The following is a 21,425-nucleotide window of genomic DNA, read 5'->3' as shown; positions in this document are numbered from 1 at the left end:
TTGTGCCAATGTATTTATTAAATGTGCATATATATAAGTTCATAAAATTATTATTTTAAAAACTTGAAAAGTTTTGCACAGAATGCGAACAAATAAGTATTTTGATCTTTCATGAGATCTCAAGGGTGGAAACATAGATTTTCTGCCATATTAATTATTTCTTTATTTTTTTTTATTATTTTCCATTCTGTCTTTGAGTTGCAGAAAGACATGGATTAAACAAAAGCCATCTGAGATGGCACTTCTATTTCAGAATAATGAATTATATATTGTAAGTAGATGAATAAGAAAGCTAATAGACTAGCCTTTTGTCTTTTGTCATCAGAACGGGTTGTTTCTAAAGGATCTCACAATTTCTCATACAGTAATAATTTTTAAATAAAATTGAAATAGCGTAGAAGTATTTTCAAACACAAGCATTTCCATGTTTTGTTGCTATTAATTGAATGTTACAGAAAAATTACACCCAACGAAATATTTCCAAAGTAAAAGAATTCCTTATGGCACTATAACAGAAGTTAAAAATTAATTATATCATTAAATCAGTTCCTTAAAATTATTTTAAAAATTAGTACATAATGAAAATGAAATAATCTTCGGTTTCTTCGTGAATAGTTATTTCGTCTTATTAATTTTAATATAGTGAAGAATAGTCAAATATCTATAACTTTGCAGTTAATTAATACAGGAATAAGATAATAGTCTTCACCTTGCCATTTATCAATAAAAATAAAAATTTTCTCATAATATTAATTTTGACCTAGGTTTTTATCTTCAAATAAGGATTACCATCATTATTTCGAGCTAAACTTCATATATAGTTTTCCTTACCTAATAAAGGTGGCAGCCAGTTCACATTCGCTTCTGTATGGGAGTCTAAGAAGAGAAGAATATCCCCTTTTGCAGCTTTAGCTCCAAGTAATCTGGCCCGGATGAGTCCTTCTCTCTTCTGAGCCCGTATCACTCGGACCATCGGAAAATTACTTTCAAGGTAATCATTCAGAGAGGATTTCAGTTGAGCTGGAAGAGGAATGGGACACTTTTGCATTAACTATATAATAAGAGTTAACAGTAGTTGAGAGGACAGAGCTAAAAGAAGAGGAAAACACATTACTTATAATATCCTTTGCTAGAATAATTCTGTAAATTCTGTATTTTCTTAATCAAAACCAAGAAAATTCATGCTTGGAAGTTATATTCTGTAATGCTTAAATTTGATTTTTATTAAATCTAAATGCACGGAGTATTTTAATTCTTTAAGGCATTCACCAGACCAATATACTTTTTATCTCTTTCTGCTTTTAATGTAGGTTGACATCATATTTATATGCTCCTAAATGACCACATAATTCGGATGCAAATGAATACTGCACAAAATATATTGTTATGTACACATATATTTAATGATTAGTTCATTAATTATTACGTTATGTTATGATACTTTTAATTACTGTTATGTTATTATGTTTTATTACTTTGTGTTATTTTTAATTATTATTGTTATTTAAGCAAACGATTATTAATTAATTCAATATTTTTAACTAAAAATAATAATTTGGTCTACAGAGGATCAAATTGCAAGTAGCTTTAGAATCTACGCAGTAAATTCTTGAATCTAACTTTTATTTTGATAGTATTTTAGATATTCAAATCAATTTTTAAGCAACTGGTTTTACATCACCAAATCATTTGTTTTTAATCTGATTACAAAACAGCATGAACACGTTGTTAGGTTTGATATTAAAGAATAAATAAACTAAAACCAAATTTTTGCGTTCTATTTGTGCTTATTCGCCACTAGAACATTGGTTTCTTCATATTTACGACCATTGGAAAATAAGTGTTGGCATATGACGAACAGTTTTTAATACTTAAAAATAGCATGAAATTATTTTTATTTCTAATCATTAATTTTAATTTGTGTGTTTTATTATTCATTTAAAAAAAAGACTAGTATAAAGGAGTCTTGATGGGGTGGCGATAGCATCTCATGATCGAGACTGGAGAGTTACGTTTTTGAGACCCAAGATTCATTCTACTAAATATCAGCCTCATTCATAAGCCCGACCCTCCTGAAATCCCTCTGAATCAAAATTCCTTCTTTTCCCGTGGTATCTAAATTTCGAGATAGGGATGCCTGCTAAGATACTGTCTACAGTATCTGACAAGCGTTCAAAATTAGAAGTTCTCTTTCAAAATAGCTCTTTTGCAATTTTAAAACAGGATGATAAGCTAACAAATCAATATCTTATCTAAGCAATATGAAAAAAGCGATAATTATAAAGAAAACTAATAATGAAAGATTCTTAATGCGTTATTAGTAACAGTACAAAGTTATTCAATATCTGAATTTCTATTTGAATGCGCAAATCTTTTAAAGAAGAAAAAGGTTTTTATTATAGATTCAGTTATTAATTTAATTAATAATAAAATGTGATTTGAATTTGTTTCATTTCATATCAACAATTTCTGCAAATGGTTGAGTAGGAAAACATAGCCTTTCATTTTATAAATAGGCTTTTATAATTCTTGTCTTCATAAAAATTAAATTTCTGCGTCATTTTAACTATTTAAATTCTTTAAGAAGAATACAGTCCAATACAAGTGCTCCTTTGCTTAATCCTAGAACAAACGAAAAATTACTGCGAACACTATCTACATTTTATTCTGTTTTTTAACTAATCTTTCTTGCACGAGTAAAGGAACAAGTTGTTAATGTTTCGATAATGACCTAAATGCTTTTAAAAAAAGTCAGGGCATTTGCTTAAAATTCCAGTCACCAAATATCAATGTCTTTGTCCTTGATAGTATTCTGTCTAAGAACAAGAATTTACAAATATTCACATAATTCAACATTAGGTTTATTTAAGCGGTTACGGATATTGAAAATGTTTTCAATTGTTCAGTTAGATTTTTTTAGAGAATTTCTAGAGGTTCAAAAGTACGAGATCCGTTCCAAAATAGCTTATGGTTGAAAATGGGATGTTAATGTAACTAAACTACAAAAGGAGTTACTACAAAGGTGAACAACGTCTTGTGCATTTCTTCGCTCTTTGAATTATGCAAGATAATTCCAAATTCAAAATACAAACTGTTAGAAAACAAAGAATACATAAAAACTGTCCAAAATGTCGCAAGAAATTATGACTGGGAACGTCATTTAGGAAAGCTAAAGCTAGATCCCTAATTGGATTTCAGCGCTTGTTATTTAAAGTTCCGACTACGTATGAAAAACTTGCAAAAATGTACGAATGCTGATGGTGCGTGTGTACTTCCCAATCAAATTTGAAGAATCGTTCAATCTTTTAATTTGAATTGTTACTGAGTAGATGGGAAACTGAGTGAAATTAATACCTAAAAACATTAAGATCTAATTTAACATATGCCTATGAACTCGTACATTTAAAACTAATGAATTCGTAAAACAAGAAAAAAATTTTTGCTACTGATATGTCCATGAAAAATTCATATTCATTTTTATCTTTTTTTCCTTTTTTGAAATCTGGTTTATGTACAACTCTTATTCATACATAAATACATTTTCTCACTTTGTCACGACGCAGAAATTCAAATATCCAGGTTTGTTCTTCTTTTGTCAACTTTTATTTTTTATACAGCAGCTGTGTAATTTCGTATGCAAACATTTGTTATAAGAAAATGTTTTAAACCGGAAAAGTTTGGAAAATGTATTTTATACTCATATACGGTTTTAGAAACTTTTCACGTCCGCATAAAAATGTATCCTCGAACTTGTGCAAAACTATAACATATTCATTCGCGCATTATTCTCCGACCTTAAGTAATGCAACAGAAAATAATAAAAATGAAATGTCACCCATTATTCCTCCAGTCATTTATCATGAGGTGTACATGAAACCTTGACACGCAAGTGGAGCTACATAGCTGCTCTGATGTATCGTGAGAAGCTGATTGTAACCTTCTCGAAGTTGATAAGTTCATGAATGAAGCATTACTGGAACATCAATCTAATTGATTTTAATCATGTGCACTCATTTATTAATCTCAGCAATCATGCTCGTATCAATTTCTTATTAATTTACTAGTAGATAAAGAAAATCGAAGATAAAGAAAACGATAGGATGAGAAGTTTCTCAGAAGTTAAACCTTATTTTTTAAATCTTTTTATAATTCAGTTTATTTATAGAAAAATTTTAGTAAGTTGACTCGGAAATATATAATGGTTTAATCATGCCTATTATTAATACTTTCACTATTTCATGTAATAATATAAACTGTCTTTTATATGATTGGAATAATTCTATCCAAATTAAGATTTAATCATTATCATATTTTTTGAATTAGAAAAGTTTAATTGATACAAACTGCATGCATTAATACTTTCCCTGTCCTTTGAATCTTTTTCATTATTAATGTGAAAATAAGTTTCTGTTAAAATACTGCATTTAAATTAAAGGCAATTTTTTGTAAAATTATTCATAAAGGCAAAATTTCATTGTTTACAGTAGTTTAAAATTTCGTCACAACGATCTTTTTTGAGTCTCAATTCAACATTTAGGAGATAAACTATAAATAAAAATAATGTGAAATGATATGAGAAAACCATGAAATGCGAGACAATTTAATTTACAGAATCTTTTTTGTTTAAATTTAAAATGTATCATCTGACGAGAATAGGAAGCAAAAGCAATCTACTTATTCTAAACTCATATAATATTTAGAATCCAGATTGTATAGCCATATTTTACAAATTTATTTTTTATGGTTAATAACAAAATAAGAAATTTTTTAGCGAATTTCAGTTTTTGTTATGCATTTGATTGGCCACTTCATTTATAGTGGTTCATTTATAATGCTTCCTTCCCTTATTTATCACTTAGCATAAATTAAGTTTATAAATTTAGAGAAACTATGGATAATTTTCATCCTACATTATGCAATGAAATAAACTTAGCAAAACAATTTTCGTAAGAATTCCCTTATTTAGATATATATAAATAACATAGCCTAAAATAAGAATGATTAGTTTTTAAACAAATAAATTCTTTCAAGAGCATAAAATCTATATAAATTCGGAGAAATGAAAAAGGAAAAGCATTTTTTTACTAGTCTCGTTATAGTTCTTGAGCTGCTACAGGGAAACCGTAATTAAAGAATGAAATTACGCAACCATCACAAATGTTCTTCACTAGATTATTTTTGGGGAAAAGTAAGATACATTATTTGGATATCAGAAGCCCAAACACCTAGTCTTACCAGTCTATGTAGGTTACGAATTGAAATAGATAAGAACCAAAATACTACTCGAACTACGGATGATTTGGATAATGAGAATTGAACAAGACTTAATATCATTTAGCTGCAAACGAGTAAGAACTCAAAAATTTCTCAGTGGTCCTTGCTTCTGGTATGAAAATATCTAAAGACAAGGGTAAGTGGTATACTTTTATGTTCAAGGAGATTACAAGAATATAAATGAAATATATTGAGAAAAGCCTTTTAATTTAATTTCCATTTATTTGCACCATTAAAATTCTGATATAAATGATCTTCGGAGAATCTAGCAATAATACAGAATAATATTTACGTTTTGGATTTCCATAAAAGTAAGAAAAATATTCTGTTTTTTATATAATTATTAATATATTTAAAAGGATTAAGTAGCATAGAATTTAACTCATCTATTTTAATTTATCTAGAATATTATTTTCATAAGAAATCCCATGTCTTAAAAATTATCGAGTTCATCTACAGGTTTACTTTAAAAACGTAAATGTTGTCAATTCGGGATCACTTGATATACATACATTAACTGCACACCAATTTAATTTTGGAATCCTTTTTGCATCTTGCAGTAGGAAAAGATATGAAGCTATAATGCTTAATAAGACAACGTGAAACAAGTAATTGGTTTTTCTTAAGGTATGAGCAGTAACAATTGTGACTGTGACATTATCTGATTTGACTAGGGATATTATGTGATCTGTGACATTAAGTGATTTGACTAGGAATATTATGTGATCTGTGACATTATGTGATTTGACTAGGAATATTATGTGAACTGTGACATTATTTGATTTTAATTCTAGAAAAATTTACAAATTCCAGTGCATCGAACCAATCTAATGTTGAAAACAATTCGCATCTTTCTGTTGAAAAAAGACATGATACGACATGACATCATAAGATAGCACTGTTAGATGTCAGATGCAAGAGCGGTAATGTGATTGCGATAAGTGAATAGATGAAAATTTTTATTTAATTTCCAATTAATTTCCTATTAAAATTGTTTTATTTTCCTCATTCTGCAAATTTATTGATAACAAAATACGAACTTAACCATCTTTATTTAAAGAAATATTTGTAATTTTAGTTTTACAAATTTTTGTGACTCTTGAATGTTATAGTGAAAGTATTTTGGCGAATATTTTTAAAGCAGCAACATTTAATTCAAAATTTTAATTTTAGAATTACAAAATTTTACTTTTAGAATCCATTACTTTTAGAATTACAAAATTTTACTTTTAGAATCCATTACTTTTAGAATTACAAAATTTTACTTTTAGAATCCATTACTTTTAGAATTACAATTTTTTATCAGTTTTAACAAGTTATTGGACGAAGGAATAAAAGCTACTTTTCTCATAGAATAACAATTTTAAAAGAGTATTTATGTTCAGATCTCTGGGACTCTCTTAAACGAAATTAAATATAATGCTTACTTTGAATAAATCTATTATAGAAATTCTTTCATTCACCACTGAAAATTTTTATTATAAAACCCTCTCTTCTTTTCCTTTAACAAGAGCAAAGTATTCCGATCATCTACATTTACACCAATTCAAATTCGAGTTTACTCATATTTTCGAAGAATATTTCCAGAATTCCATAAAGCAAGGGCGGAATTCTGTTGGCAGAAAAGTCTTTCTTCTTTCAGACTCATGCTAATAGAACCCATCTGCACGTGACACGAATGGCTTAAGCGGATTCTGTGAAAATATAAGATTCCTTCCAATTTTAGAAAATCATTTCCCCCGATTTTATTTCGTTAAGTGAGGGTGCTTCTAAGCAAGATCGAAACCAGCATGTTATTTATAATACCAAACTGCGCTGCTTTTGGCATTCTTTTGTAAACTAGGACTTATCTTTTCAATTTATATTTGGAAACTCACAGATTTCATCACAAATTTCATAAAATACAACTTGCATACACTTCTCATATCCAATTATTTTAATGGTTAGCCTGTCAGAATTGACGGTTTTTGATAGCTTCAGTTCTACAATTCCTTGACAATAAAGTTTTGTATTTCCATATTTATTCGTGGTTTTAAATTTTTACCCTGTTTTCTAAAAAATTTTAAATTTTAAATTTTTTACAAAAATATTTGACTATTGAATGCGAGCAGCAAATCTTGTATCCGCGTTTTGTTGTTGTGACTTGGAATTTTGGAAGCACCGTCTCAGTTGACTATAATTTGACCATCTTTCAAAATTGCAAGTCTATCTCGAATCAGACAGTGGTTCAAAATAGAACATTAATGCATTTAAATTAAATAGAGCTAAGTAAATAAGATTCCAGTGAAATTATCGTCGAATTTGTGAATTTTACATATTTCGATCTGTGAATATTAAAACACATATTACTTTAAGACAAACGAGTCGTTTTAGCATGTATAAATTAGTTGAAAGTTTGGTTAAAATTGATTAAGAATCCCAAAATCATAAAAAAAAATGCGATTTGCTATACATTTCTTTCAAACCTAAGATATTTAACTGCAGTTTAAAAGCATTTTCGTAGTTTTTATCTCATTCCATAACTGATTCATTTGTTCAAAATCTCGTCACCATGCTTGACATCACAGAAGCACAGCATAAGAGTTTAGAGTGTTACAGAGAACATCAACTTTGGAATAGTAATAAATGGCAGACAATTCTATTCATTGCTTGGTCTAGATTCAATCTCACCCCTGATTTTTGATGCTCGTTCATTAATTGGGCACCAGAGAATCGCTCTAAACCCGCCATCATCTGAGAAAAGCAAAGATAAGAAAGCAAAAAGCAAATAAAAGCAGTAGAGTTTTGGTGTCTTCGTCAGGCATTCTGTTGGATAGATGCACCGACCGTCATATCTTTGATAGATGTCCTGTAACTGCCGTTGGATATATGAATAAGCCATCAATTAGAGCCATCAATTTCCCTTTTCAGGGGTGCAATTAAACCTAATTTCATTGCCTGTTCATTGCCATTAACCCTGTTTCATTGTCCTAATTTCATTTTCCAGTTTTAATTTTGCGTTATAATGAATTAAAAAAGTTTTATTTTTCTAAATTAACTATTATTCTATCTAAGTAAACACTTGTATAAAGCTAAGTTGACATCTGTATTTTTTTACAGTTGCAAAAGGTCGTGGGTTATCTGAATAAAAATTATTAAATTTTAAAAAGTTTTAGAATTTTTTACAGAAGTTTCAAGTGAACGGAAAAACTCATACTAGATTTCCCCCTCGTAATATTTAGTTATAAATTAATGCAGAAAACCGGCATCTTTAGTTAAATTTTACGATTCCTCACATTCCTGCTTATAAAAAAGGAGCAAATTTTAGAAATAGTATTTACATGAAGTTTTTACAAAAGAAAAATGTTAAATTTAAAACTAGAGTTAAGATACATTTAAAATCGGTTGATAACACCCAATTATCCCCTAAATTTAAAATGTGTCTCTAAGAAGTTGCATAGACTCCAATGAAATCTTGACAGAGTGAGAATCAAGTGATGAATTGTTTTTATTCTTTAGATTCATTCATTTTATTCTTTACATTTACATATTTTTGAATACCGCAACTTTATTTTATCAGAATAAGAAAAGCAAATTTGAGTATAAAAGTTTTTGAGTTCTAACTATTCAATTTTCAAGAATATTTCAGCTTGTAGGATTGAATTTATAAATATAATACACATCCTCCTTATTTCTACTAAATTTAGAAATTTTTAATCACCATGCAAGGCGTATATTTCGCAAGTTATTATACTTGTATCACAATATAGCGCTGTTATTTGAAATCATGGGGATTCTCAAGATAAGTAAGCAGCTCTGTAGCTTAAAAAATATTCATACCAAGATATCTTGAGCAACAATATTTTAAATAATAACAATCAAGCAATAAAAATTTTGATATAATTTAAATAATGATATATCAGTATAAGAGCAGCCCCTTGTAAGAAAATCAGCAAAGCTTTGATTATACATTTTTATTCGTCTTGTTTTATGTTTGTAAAGAAGGAATTTTGTAAACAATTTTTCTTGTTCTTCTTAATGTGTAGAGCTTTGAAATAATTTGAATTTGAGTATCCTCAATAAAAATACACTATTTTAACAGTTTCAGAACTTAACCTTTAGTTAATATCTCAAAGCGGCCCTTCCTCCCTAAATTTCCCTGCCACACCAGAGAGAGAGTGTGCTTAATAATCTTTTTGATTTTCTAAGAATCTAGATCATATAAAAGACAATGTTTTGGTAAATTCCCGAAGTCGAGACCTTAGAGAACTCCGGGTTTCCAATAGTTTCTCTAATATTTATCACAGAACTGAATACCTAATGATTTTTTCAACAGTCAAATAATGGATCTTTCTATATAAATAAAGATAAAATCTTTTATATCCATTTGATAATCTAAATTGAATAGAAAATATCCAAATACCTGCAAAATTCCACTGCAATAACTTCATGCCCAAAAAACGTCTCACTGTTATTGTAGATAAGTTTATTTCAAAATCTAATTTTTAAATATATATATAATTATAATAATCTTGCTAAATTTTACTATTTTAAAGAAGAAATAAACTGGATAATCTCATAGAATTAGCTTTAAATGCTGTAGGTAATGATTTAAGGAGAGAAAAAAATACTGGAAACTTTGTACTTTATCTCCTGTACAATAATTTAAGGTATGTATTTTATCTGGCAAATTTTGATACCACGAGATCATTTATTTTTCTTAAAGATATCATTTACTTTTAGATAAATATCAAAGAATAAAACTTCTACAGCTGACATGAAAAATATTTAAACATGTAATTCAATTTAAAACTTTTACTCTTCAATATCTCTTTTGGGTCAATAACTGTTATTGAGTGGAAAATTGATATGCTTAAGTTTGGTGAACCTATACTTTCCTCTTAAGTTAATATTGAACACTTGGCTCAGAATGTTGAGTATGTTTATTCAATCATCCTTTAATCTATCAAACATAAAAAGAATTCTAAATTTATCCACCTGTGTTTCATGGATATTGATCTTCTCTGAATAACTACTCGGAGGGTGGAGTTTGACAGTTCAATTTCTTTGTTTTGACATCTGTAGTCCATCGGGATACCACAAAATTGATATACACATCTGTACACGCATTCTATCGTTCCCTCTTTGCATGCTTGCAGGTTATTATTGATATAAATCATTTTTCAAAACAAGAAATCATTTTTATATATTAGCGATTTCTTTCTAGAAAATTTCATTACTGTATGTCTCTCTTTGGCAAACACTAATGCAATGCATTTTGTAATATTCATCAATTCTTGTTTCTAAAAGTTTCTTTACATCTATCTATGTTTATATACATACATAGAATCAGCTACGGCGAATTTGACTCATCGTTCCACAAATCTATTGAATGATTCTCAAGTGCATTTCGCTAAAGTGAATTGTTTTTCTTATGTTATTTTTAAAGCTGATACAGATTTTCTGCTTTCGCAGCTAATCAAAACACCTTTTTTTATAGAGGAAAAAAAACTAAAATAATAACTAATTTAAAAGCTTGAAGAAAGAAATATTGGATGCAACAATTAAAGTATGGAAAAAGGTAGTGTAAAGTGTATATATATATATATATATATATTGTTCTTTCCATTTCAAAATGTATCTCATTAGGTTAATGAAATACCTTCGCATAAAAACATTCAAAATTTTTGATTTCGATAATTTTAAGTTTATTAATTATAAAAGAAATACTGAGATTACTTGCACTAACTTGCAGCAAGATGAATTTTCTACCTCTCAGTATCTGAGGTCTAATTGTGAATATTTTTTACAAAATCATCAGATTTATATTCCTACTTTATAATGTTATTTACATTTCATCCCTTTATGAAATATACTTGAATGGTTTTTTCACTTTTATAATTTTTGTATATATATTTTTTACGTATTTTTATTATTCCTATCTGTTTGATTCACTTTCTATAAGGATTTTTTTCTTCTCTTGCAGTTGTATATTCAGTTTGTTTTTAAGACTTCAGAAAACACTTGAAATTTCAATATATTGTAAATGAAAAATTATATTAAACTTGTTTCTATTTCAATGTAAAAATTTCTTCTTCAGAAAATAGAAAAAATTACGTGAATGAATTTATCTTTCAAATCCAATTAAATTAAAAAATGGCTCCCACATTTTGCATCTGAAAGAAGCATCTCCTACACGAAATAAAGATTAGAAAAATGTACCACATTTACATTAAAATAGTGTGATACTGGCATGGTTTGATCGCTATTACAAAGACACAATGATATTCTTTCTAGCATTAATATTTAATATAATCAATTAAAGTGACGCTAAATTCACATAATACGAATAATTAGGCTTGAAACGTAACTGCATATTAGCTTTAGTTAAGCCCTTTTTTCTGCAAGATGAGAAGATTCAGAATTTGGTCTAAATGAAATAATACAATAAATACAATACAGAATCCGTCTAAATGAAATAATACAATATTAAATATCCAAAAGAAAATATGGTTTTCATAGCTAATAAATTAAAAATAAGAAATCCCTTATGTCTTTGAAGATCAATATTAGTGAATCGAAATGTAATCTGGAATGAAGAGATGAATAAATATAATCTCAAGTTTTGTAAACTGGATATTTAGAATATTTACTACATATTACACTACTTAAAAAACATTGTCCGTATGACATGTCAATAAAACTAATAAAGTGCTAGTAGCAATTTATAAAGAGATGTAGCTTCTTTTGAAATATGTAGATAAGCAAACTCGATTTAGAAGTAATATTGGCATTCAAAAGAAGTTTCACCTGCGATATTACCAACTTCACTTTCTCGATATCATTTCATCTTCGGAATCTTCTATTACATAAATATTATACATAAATTTCAATTGTTCTAGAGCTTTCTGCAGGATAATAAACTATACTTAAAGTTGAAAATGTAAAAGCAAATAGATATCCTTAATCGAAATTCTTTTATAGCTAATAAAGTTTCGTATATCAAGAGAGGGTCATTGATTAACACTCCGTAAGAATTTTCTACTGATTGGGAAACACTGTCTGAGCATGTGATATTAATGCTCTTTTTTTTCTTTTTTTAACAATTTTGGAATATTTTTAAAACGAATGATTCTGATTAGAAATCAGATAGTAACTTTAAAAAGTATAATAGGACATCAACTTTGAAAGTTTTAATTCATTTTATCTCTATTTTCCAAATTGTAGCAATTTTAGGAAACGGAAATGAAACAAATATGATACATATTTTATATTAAAATGTCTCTTAACTAATATTATCTGCTTGCATTATTGTGCTTTATAAGTAATTACTGTGCAATTATTATAAAGATTTTTAAAATTTACATTATTTAAAATGACTTTTTAATAAATTGATTTCGTCGATGACACTTAATTATAAGAAATCCGTAAATATTATTATAAATATAAGCAATAAATGCTAACAGAATACTTTCTTTACTTTATTTTAGCTTTCAAATGCCTAGCAAATAAAAACGAATTAATTAAGTATGAAATATTTGAGTTTTTGAAATATATTTCCGTATTGTTTATTTTTTCTTGTTTATTAATTTCACATATTTAACTTTGCCTTTAAATTAAGAATAATTTGCTTACTAAGAAGTGTTAAGGCTGAAAATGCATACAATAAATTTAGATAATGTAGAGGCAAAACATTTTTGTTTTTATTATCTACTCTTCTTTGTGAAATTTCAATGAACTATTATTCTAAGATAAAAGGATGTATTTCTTTATTTGGGGGTATCATGACCTTTCAAATTGTTTGAAAAGCGTCCTTATATATTAAAATTAGCACAGCTTATTTCGGCCAAATCTAACTATTCAAACAGTTAAAGTGCACATAATGCAAACATAAACAAATCAGAATACCGAAATTGCAGTGAAAGTTAGTGCAAAGCAAAAGATGCCTTATTAAATACATTTTCAAAATATTTTTTCATCTCAGAGAAACATAATAAAGTTATTTCGATTATCACAATTTTTTTTACAATCTTTAAATATAATGCCTGAAAGTAAGGGAGTGAAAGAATATCTTTTAATATAATCTACCATATGTTATTGAATGCTGAATAACAATTCTAATCAGATTTAGAAATTAATTTTCAAAGTTGTTGCAAATTGTTTTCAACGTGATTAACTGGTTTAAATATAGTACGCTTCCATAGATTTTCCGTAGACAATCCTACAGTTTTACGTATAAAAACAGAAGGCTTCTATTTATGTCCGTGTTATTGCCCAGAAGTTTGAAACAATCGGTTGTTGCTTTCATTGTTGTCGCTTGTGACTACGGCTCAAAACTGAAAAGTAGCTTTCAAAATAGCTACCGTGTTGCTTCGAAAATAGAAAGTTAATTTAGGGTTTTCTTATGTGTTTCTCGTACAATAATTTGATTCTGGAAATTTTCTTTTGTAGATATATTGAATTCGAAATAGTCTAACATTATCTTCCATGAATGAAAAATCTTGGACCGAGTCCAACCCACCGGTTGTCGGATATTTTAGTTGCTTTTCTGACAATTCATCTCCGTTTTGACAAAGGTGTCTAAAGATGATAGTGAAAAACATAATGTAATCGCATTTTCAAAAAGAAGTATATAGAATACACTAAGTATTTTAACATAGGAAAAAGTATGAACTTACCTAAAATTCATTATTTATTTTAGGGATTTTATTTGAAAACAAATTTAGAAAACTAATGATATACTGACAAATATCTGTAGAGTAGTTTCTGTAGCCACTTTTATTATGTCATTCGCCTACAACAAGCACAATTAGTACTCTTATGAGATTATATATTATATTCTATTTTTGCTCACTTGAATTGAAATATTATGCTAAATAATTAACTTATTAAAATACTCTATTCTATTAAATCGTATCATCAACACCTTCTATATATTTTTTTATGCAGAAAATAAGGCTAAAATATTTAAACTGAAATAGAATAATTTTTGAATATATTGATAATTTTAATTGTTCAGGAAATTGCATTTATTGTTGGTACATAAATTTATCAATATATATTTATTTAGGAAAAAAATTTCAGTGGATTTTATCAAGATTTTTTTATTGTTTTGTTTCAATTTCTATATTTGCCAAATGCTTCTCGTAAAATTTACTGAAACACAGCAATTCATCAAATGCAAAATATTCTTAATAAAAAGAAGTATTCATTTTTAATAAAATTTTATTACAATAATTTTTAAACAGAAATATCAATTTTTCTATTCAAAAAGAACTTACGTTTAGAGCTATAGTCGTCAACTAATATGATCTCATAGATGAGCTCTGATGGAGATCGATTGACTACACTTGTTACAGTCCGGAGTAGTGTTGACCAATGTTCATTATGAAATGGAATCACAAAGCTGACCTTCGGCAACTTGGACAGATACTCCTTAACTCTGCAGCTGTAACAATGTAAAAAATAAATATTAATTTCTTTGGAATAAGATTATCACAACATGAAAAGTATTTTACAAAGCTCCGCTTTTCACAAGATTTCCATGACATATTTAATTTCATTAAAATCACCTTGATAAATACAATTTGATTAATTGAAATAAAAATTGAAACCTGAATTTCAATTTAGAAGGACACAATTCTGAATCTTTTTCAACTGTTAAGTTAAAGAAAATGTATATAATTAAATAATTAAAAAGTAAATTTCAAAGCACCCTACAATAATATGCACATTAGCTAGCGAAAATATTTACAAAGGAGCAATTGCTTTATCTATCATACTTAAATATTCGTTTAAATGTTGGATAATGATAGTCAGGATGGAAGATTCTAAAGGATTTAACGCGGATGAAATAGATTTATTCGTTTGCTAGATCATGTCAGGTTTGTTCCGATTATAGGTAACTCGAGATCTTTTTTAGAATGGAATTCATAAATTCGAACAGTGTCATATAATGACAACTGCACCTGAATTGGTATTGACATTTTAAATTCCCTCACCACATCTGTGGAAGGACATCTGATCCCAATGGATTTAATGCTCATCAATATATCATCCGTCCAAATATGTCTCGAAGACACAGTATTCAAGTCAAGACTATTACCGTATTCCCAAACTGCAATTAATATTGCTTTTCATTATTAACTTAACTGAATTTCATTATTAACTGCAATCAATGTTGCTTTGCATAATTGCCCTTCAAAATAAATATAATCAACGTTTTTTTCTAATAAGTCATTAAGAGATTTCGAAACATTTTCGCATTTAGCATTAATCCTTAGAGCTCCCACGTACTTTGACCCAATAACTTTAAAGTTTGAAAAATTAAATTTTAAGGTTAATAAACTATATATTTCAGTGAGCAAACCAGTTTGAATGCAGTTTTAAAGTGATACCTATATCTATAAAACTCTATTCTAATATTAAAAAAAAAACATACAAGCTTTATTTTGCGGGAGTCTTTTTTAAGAGTCTTAGATAGATTGAATTATTAAATCCTTTAAATCCTCAGCACTGCCTTAACATCAAAAAGGTAAAGTTCGGTTCATCGAGTGAACCCGCCAGGCTAGATAAAAAAATTTTATGCTAAGTTTATGGAAGACAACTCAAAATATTTGAAACCATTTTTATAAGATTTTATGTCTTCATATTTAATATTACCCAACAAAATTAAATCCCTGAAATGAAGATCGAGAATTAAACAAGAAATAATGTTGTTAATCGTATAATGTTTATTAAAAATCTAGAAAAAATGTTTAAAATGTTTTCCCCTATTTTCTAAGAAATGCAGGTTAGACTTACAGAGTAGCGAATGAAAACTAAACTTGTATGTAGATATTATTTGGCTCAAATCATGTCTCAAAACAAAAATTTGCTAACTAGGTGAAAGACAACAAAGCTATTATCCCAAAAGATATCTTCTAATAGTTTTACGAATATTTCTCAAATAATTCAACGTTGATTATTGTGATAACGTAATAATATACACATATGTAAATTATGTTCAAAATATGATATATTTATAATCACGTTTTGAAAGCTAGCCTTTTTATGCTGTTAGAATTTTCGATTAACTTAAAAAAACACTAAACTAGAGGCAGATATATGAAACAGAAAAAAATTTCAGAGCTAATTTGAAACAAACATTATTAAAAAAATGGAAAAATTTGCATTTATGAATCGTATCTTGCAAAAATACAAACATTTTTAATCATATATAATTTCTCAAACTATCATGCTGTAATTATTTTGCATATTTTGTCATAACTATTATAGTCATAAGCTTTATATTAATAATTTTGAAATTATCAGCAAAATGATTCACTTATTACATTGATTCTTCTTTTCAGGTAGCATGTTTTTGAGCTTTTAGAAATTAAAAAGAAGGCCAGTTTAATCGAAACTTGAAACACAAGTATATTTTAAAATTAAAAAAAAAATGTAATTTCCAATGATATTGAAAGCAGAACTCATAACAAATTTTAGCATACAACTAACTGTTATTTTCGACCAGCTTTATTGCACGATTAAAGAAAGTATATTTTTCTAACCTCAAATTTATTGTTTCAGATTTATTGCAGTATTATTCATAAAGTATTTGTTCTAATTAAACAATTTCTGTGACAAAAATAACAAATTATACATTTAGTATAAATTCTCATATATGCAATAATGTGATTGATTAAAAATGATATAAAAATTGAAAATAATAAGATAAAGTATAATATAACACAGCACACAAAAACCATAGAGATATATAAAGATAGTTATATGCAAGCCTACATCAAAGAAATGAATAATCACAATTAAAATGCAAATGTATATAAAATATAAATGCCATAAAATTCCATTATTAATAAACAGCCTATACATCACCAGCAATCATAATACATAAAATCGTAAGATTTGATATAGGTTTCAACGAATTAATACTGTATACAAATTTATCACACCATTCCAATAACAAAGATACATATCGGTTCTCCTAAACAGAGAACTGGAAAAATATTTAATTAAATAATTATCATTAAATTCATTAAGATGTTCAAATTCGATATCATATATTCATTTTCTAATATATATTTTGCAAAGCATTCAAAAATCACAATTATTACATATAATTCCATGGAAATTATTTTGAAAAATATTTCCACTTTAAATGATTTTGAATATTATTGTACAATTTAGCTTATTGTAGGAATTAGCCTAAATGAAGCACAAATGGCTAACATGAAACATTTTAACTATTTGTTCTTAAAAACATCCTGCACTCTGCTAGAAATGAATCTTTCAGAAATACAAAACATGGAATGAAAACACTAAGCAAGCAAATCACAATAACTAATAATCTAGGATATTTAAAATGTTACCAAAAAAAATAAAGTATCTAATTTTTGATGTTGCAATAAAACAAGAAATGTGATGTTTTACTTGAAGAAACTACTTTAAAAATAATAAGGATTCTCAGAAGCCTTAAGCATATTCTTTTTAAACAGGGACACCAAAAATAGACACAAAAAGTGTTGCGCCATAAAATTGTTTTGAGACGGAAAGAAAAATAAGAACATTGCAACTCGCCCCCGAGAATTTCACAACCGACAGACACGAAGCATTATCAAAAATTCCTTGAAATTGATATTTTTCTTTCAGATGTTAAAAGGCTTGCCTCAATTTCTTTTCCCTTAGAGATAAAGTTTTGGTGCGATAACAATCAGAAACGAAATCTTCAGGAAAAATATTCAGTTGCTTACACAAAATGTGTAGATAATTTGGGAAAGAACAATTACTATTTATTCGAAATATTTTTAATAAACAAAATTATATTCTCAGAATAAAGATTTTTTTCTTTTGTATAAATAATGCGGTGAAATCCGGGAAAGAAACAATTTTGTTGATAAGATAACCATAGCGGAAGAAGAATCCGGGATTAAATGATTGTCGTCACCACAGCATGGAGAAGAGAGTTCTAATGGCCCTCTACGGTTAAAATACAACTCTCACGTAAAACGCACATACCGCCAGGGAAATGGAGGTAACTCAATAACACAACCTTGGGAAGAGAGAACTAAATACCAAACGGGAAACTTTTCATCTCCATATCTGATGCGTCCCTTGATAGGAAGTTTTGAAAAGATAAGAACCATAGTATATAAAAAGAAGGTAATTTATAGATAGTGTGCTGTGGGAAGTGCCTTTAGTATACTGAGGGAAGTAGTGTTAATTTTTTTTTTCAATTTAAGGCAATGCAGCGGAAATTCGATTCCCTCAAAAATCTGCAAATTAGATTTATTCTGTAAATCTGATGTTGAGGCTCTAATATCCTCTCGCTATTGTGGTGTGGGAATTTAGAGAAAGGTTGCAGATGCATATGCTGTCCGCATCAACTGATCGTGCTAAAACAACTCTACAGTGGTTTCAAAACGGAACGTTTATATAACTAAATCAAATTAATCCTTGTCCATGGAAGAAACATAAGAACTTGATTTTTTTTTCTGAATAACTAAGCCTATTTTTTTTACAGAAATTGACAAAAATAGTTTTGAAACGCAGAAACAATCGTTTCTCTCAGGAAAAAGTTCCATAGAAATTCAGAAGCCGAAATCGCCGAGTTTTATACTCATCCTTACTATTGGTGAAAGACGGTGTCCACTTTAAAAGATCGTGCTGAATGTCCTTTATGCGTCACCTAATTTGGAATTTATACGGGTAGAAAGAAGTTTTCTTGTTTGGAAAGAGTCGTCCATTTCACAGGAAAGAAATGCCATGGAAGTACAATCCTGAAGGAACCTAAAAAGATAGAAAACTCCTCTTTTGTTCCAGAAAATGTGCCGTGAATACATTTGTAAAAGGAGGATTGCTTCACCAGATATTTCCGTGAGACGCACAAACAGGAAAGTGCACTCTTTCGGAATCGCAAATAACCGGATTTAACGAAACTATCGAGAGGCATTTAAGGTTGAAACGTGCTCTCTCGATAAAACTGCTTTCAAGAATTATGTGAAAAATTATATAATGAAGTCACGCAGTCGCTAAAGGAAGCTTAAATTTTATATTGTCGCATGGTATTCTTTTAGTGTGAATTTTATCATTTAATAGGATCTAAAATTGTAAATTCTTTGTTTAATAAAAAAATCAAAGCTTCAATAACAGGATTTTAATATCCATCTTTAATTTTATTGCTCAAATAGTAATTAAGTGCTTTAGGAAATTCACATGTTGGAAACTGCAAAAGTTCTCCCTATTTGAAATGAAAAGTAAAATGAATCAGAGTGGTTTAGAGTAGAGAAATTCCAAATTCTTTCAAGACTGCTTTTTATTTTCTCGTATATAAAGAAAAAGTATTATAAACGTCAAAAATTTGATCTCGAGATTTTGATGAAGAAATCTCTGAAGTTTGAAAAAAAAATCGTTGGAATTATGTCTTTTTGTTAACCTGTCAGTTTGTCAATTTGTTTGTGGACACGGTAACTTGAAAGCGAAGTAATTTAACGAATAAAACTTGGCTTAGAATCTTGTCAAGAAAATTGTATATTTCCATTAAAATGTAAGTAAAATCTCCATCTTCGTGGGAATGGCCATGACATATGGTTTTGTCACCAAAGTTATAGCTATGCATCAAAATTTATAAATCTTTCAAATCTTTATTTAATATAATTATGGCCATTTATTCAGAATAGCAATTACTGATTTTACACCATCCGCTTCTTTGAAGTTTTATATATATTCGGGCTGCTTTGAATGGGAGAAATTTAATTTTCATCCGAAAATGGGTGTTGCCATTTTAAAAAGAATAAGTATGAATTTTAATATGAAGACGATTCTTTCCATCAACAAAAACTACCTGCTCTTTTAGAAACCATTTATGTCAGACGATAGAAAGGTTTTAATACAAGATAACTAGCTCTTGAGTGAGGGACTATATAGCCATACATGATAAATCATTTTTTATTTAACAAAGCAAACGTGCTTACATCGTGTATACACACTCGTATTTTATTCGAACTTGCAAATGTACTCATTTTCATGACAATACTCACATTTCAAACCATAAAAACTCATAAGTCAAACGTGCAAGGGCTCATACTGTCATATTTCTTTACAGTCATACTTCGTTTAACAAGCACCTCAGATAAGGAGCAAAAAAAAAAAGTTTTAAAAAAGGCCTTTTAAAAATGACTCTTAACGATTCGTGTGACTCAGGAGGAATGATAAGGAGATATTGTGATGTCACATGCAGGATTGGCTTGTATCTCAGATATCAGTCTAACGCTGTTGAAGGCTGGTTTGAAAAGAATCCTTCTTTCTGCATGGAAGTAGCTTTGACAGGATAGCTTTGTAGAACACAACTCAGGGGGGATTCGAGCAAGTTCCCGTGAAGTGTTCAAGTTTGGGATTGTATCTTTGGACAAGATTATGAAGTTAGAGGTAGGTTGCAAAGATATCAATGGTAGCTGGTAGTAAAACACTGCTAGAACTACCGGAAAGCTTATGGAGCTGAATTCTTCTTCACAATAAAAAGTTGCGGATGAGATTTGGTCAGGAGAGGAGGAGATATAGCCTCAGCAAAGCAAAAACCTTTCAGTAAAATATGGGAAATATTGAAAGCATGACATTTTATTGCATTGTATTTGAAATAGTATCACCCTTATCAGGAAGCAGCTATGAGTTCTATAAATTCATTTAACAATACTGATATGAATTATTTTCACCAAATTTTCAATTGTAGCCTAAGATAATTGCTTTTAGACAACTTTCTTGTAGAAAAAGCATGTAGGTATTTTTTTTCGGAGTGGAAAGCATTGTCCTATTTACCACGAATACCAAGGGATAAAATTGTTTCACATTACGAATAAGATTCGCGAGTGTTAGTTTAGTTTAGTTTTCGAAATTAAATAATATTCCGCTTGTTAAATTATGATTTCAATATAGAATGCTGTAGTGTTTTGTGTGTGATGATAATAAACGAAGCTTTTTTTACTTTTCATTTATACAAAAACCTGATTCGATATTACGAAGAAATTTTTCAACCGTCAAGTTTAAAAATCCAGTCTTGTAGGTATTAAGCTGAGTTCCCTGAAAATATTTTTTTTATCCGACTTTGAATCGTAATGTTCCTCAAAATACTGTAATTCAGATTCTTATGCTTCTACCATTTCTTTAATTCTTTGAAT

The 21,425-nt window shown here is 28.4% G+C and overlaps 1 protein-coding gene across 1 annotated transcript in view; it reads right to left on the bottom strand.

The window, feature by feature from the left end:
* LOC129960570 (putative polypeptide N-acetylgalactosaminyltransferase 10) overlaps window positions 1–21,425 on the bottom strand; it is a 110,141-nt gene that overhangs the window by 32,389 nt on the left and 56,327 nt on the right. Inside the window, exons 4-5 of the mRNA XM_056074062.1 lie at window positions 14,535–14,701; window positions 832–1,020 (exon numbers count right to left, since the gene is read on the bottom strand). Of these exons, the coding sequence (XP_055930037.1) occupies window positions 832–1,020; window positions 14,535–14,701 (356 nt within the window). The remainder of the gene's footprint in view (window positions 1–831; window positions 1,021–14,534; window positions 14,702–21,425) is intronic.

The sequence above is a fragment of the Argiope bruennichi genome, chromosome X2 (genome assembly GCF_947563725.1).
Source record: "Argiope bruennichi chromosome X2, qqArgBrue1.1, whole genome shotgun sequence".
Classification (NCBI taxonomy): Eukaryota; Metazoa; Arthropoda; class Arachnida; order Araneae; family Araneidae; genus Argiope; species Argiope bruennichi.
This window is presented reverse-complemented; position numbering and strand designations above follow the sequence as displayed.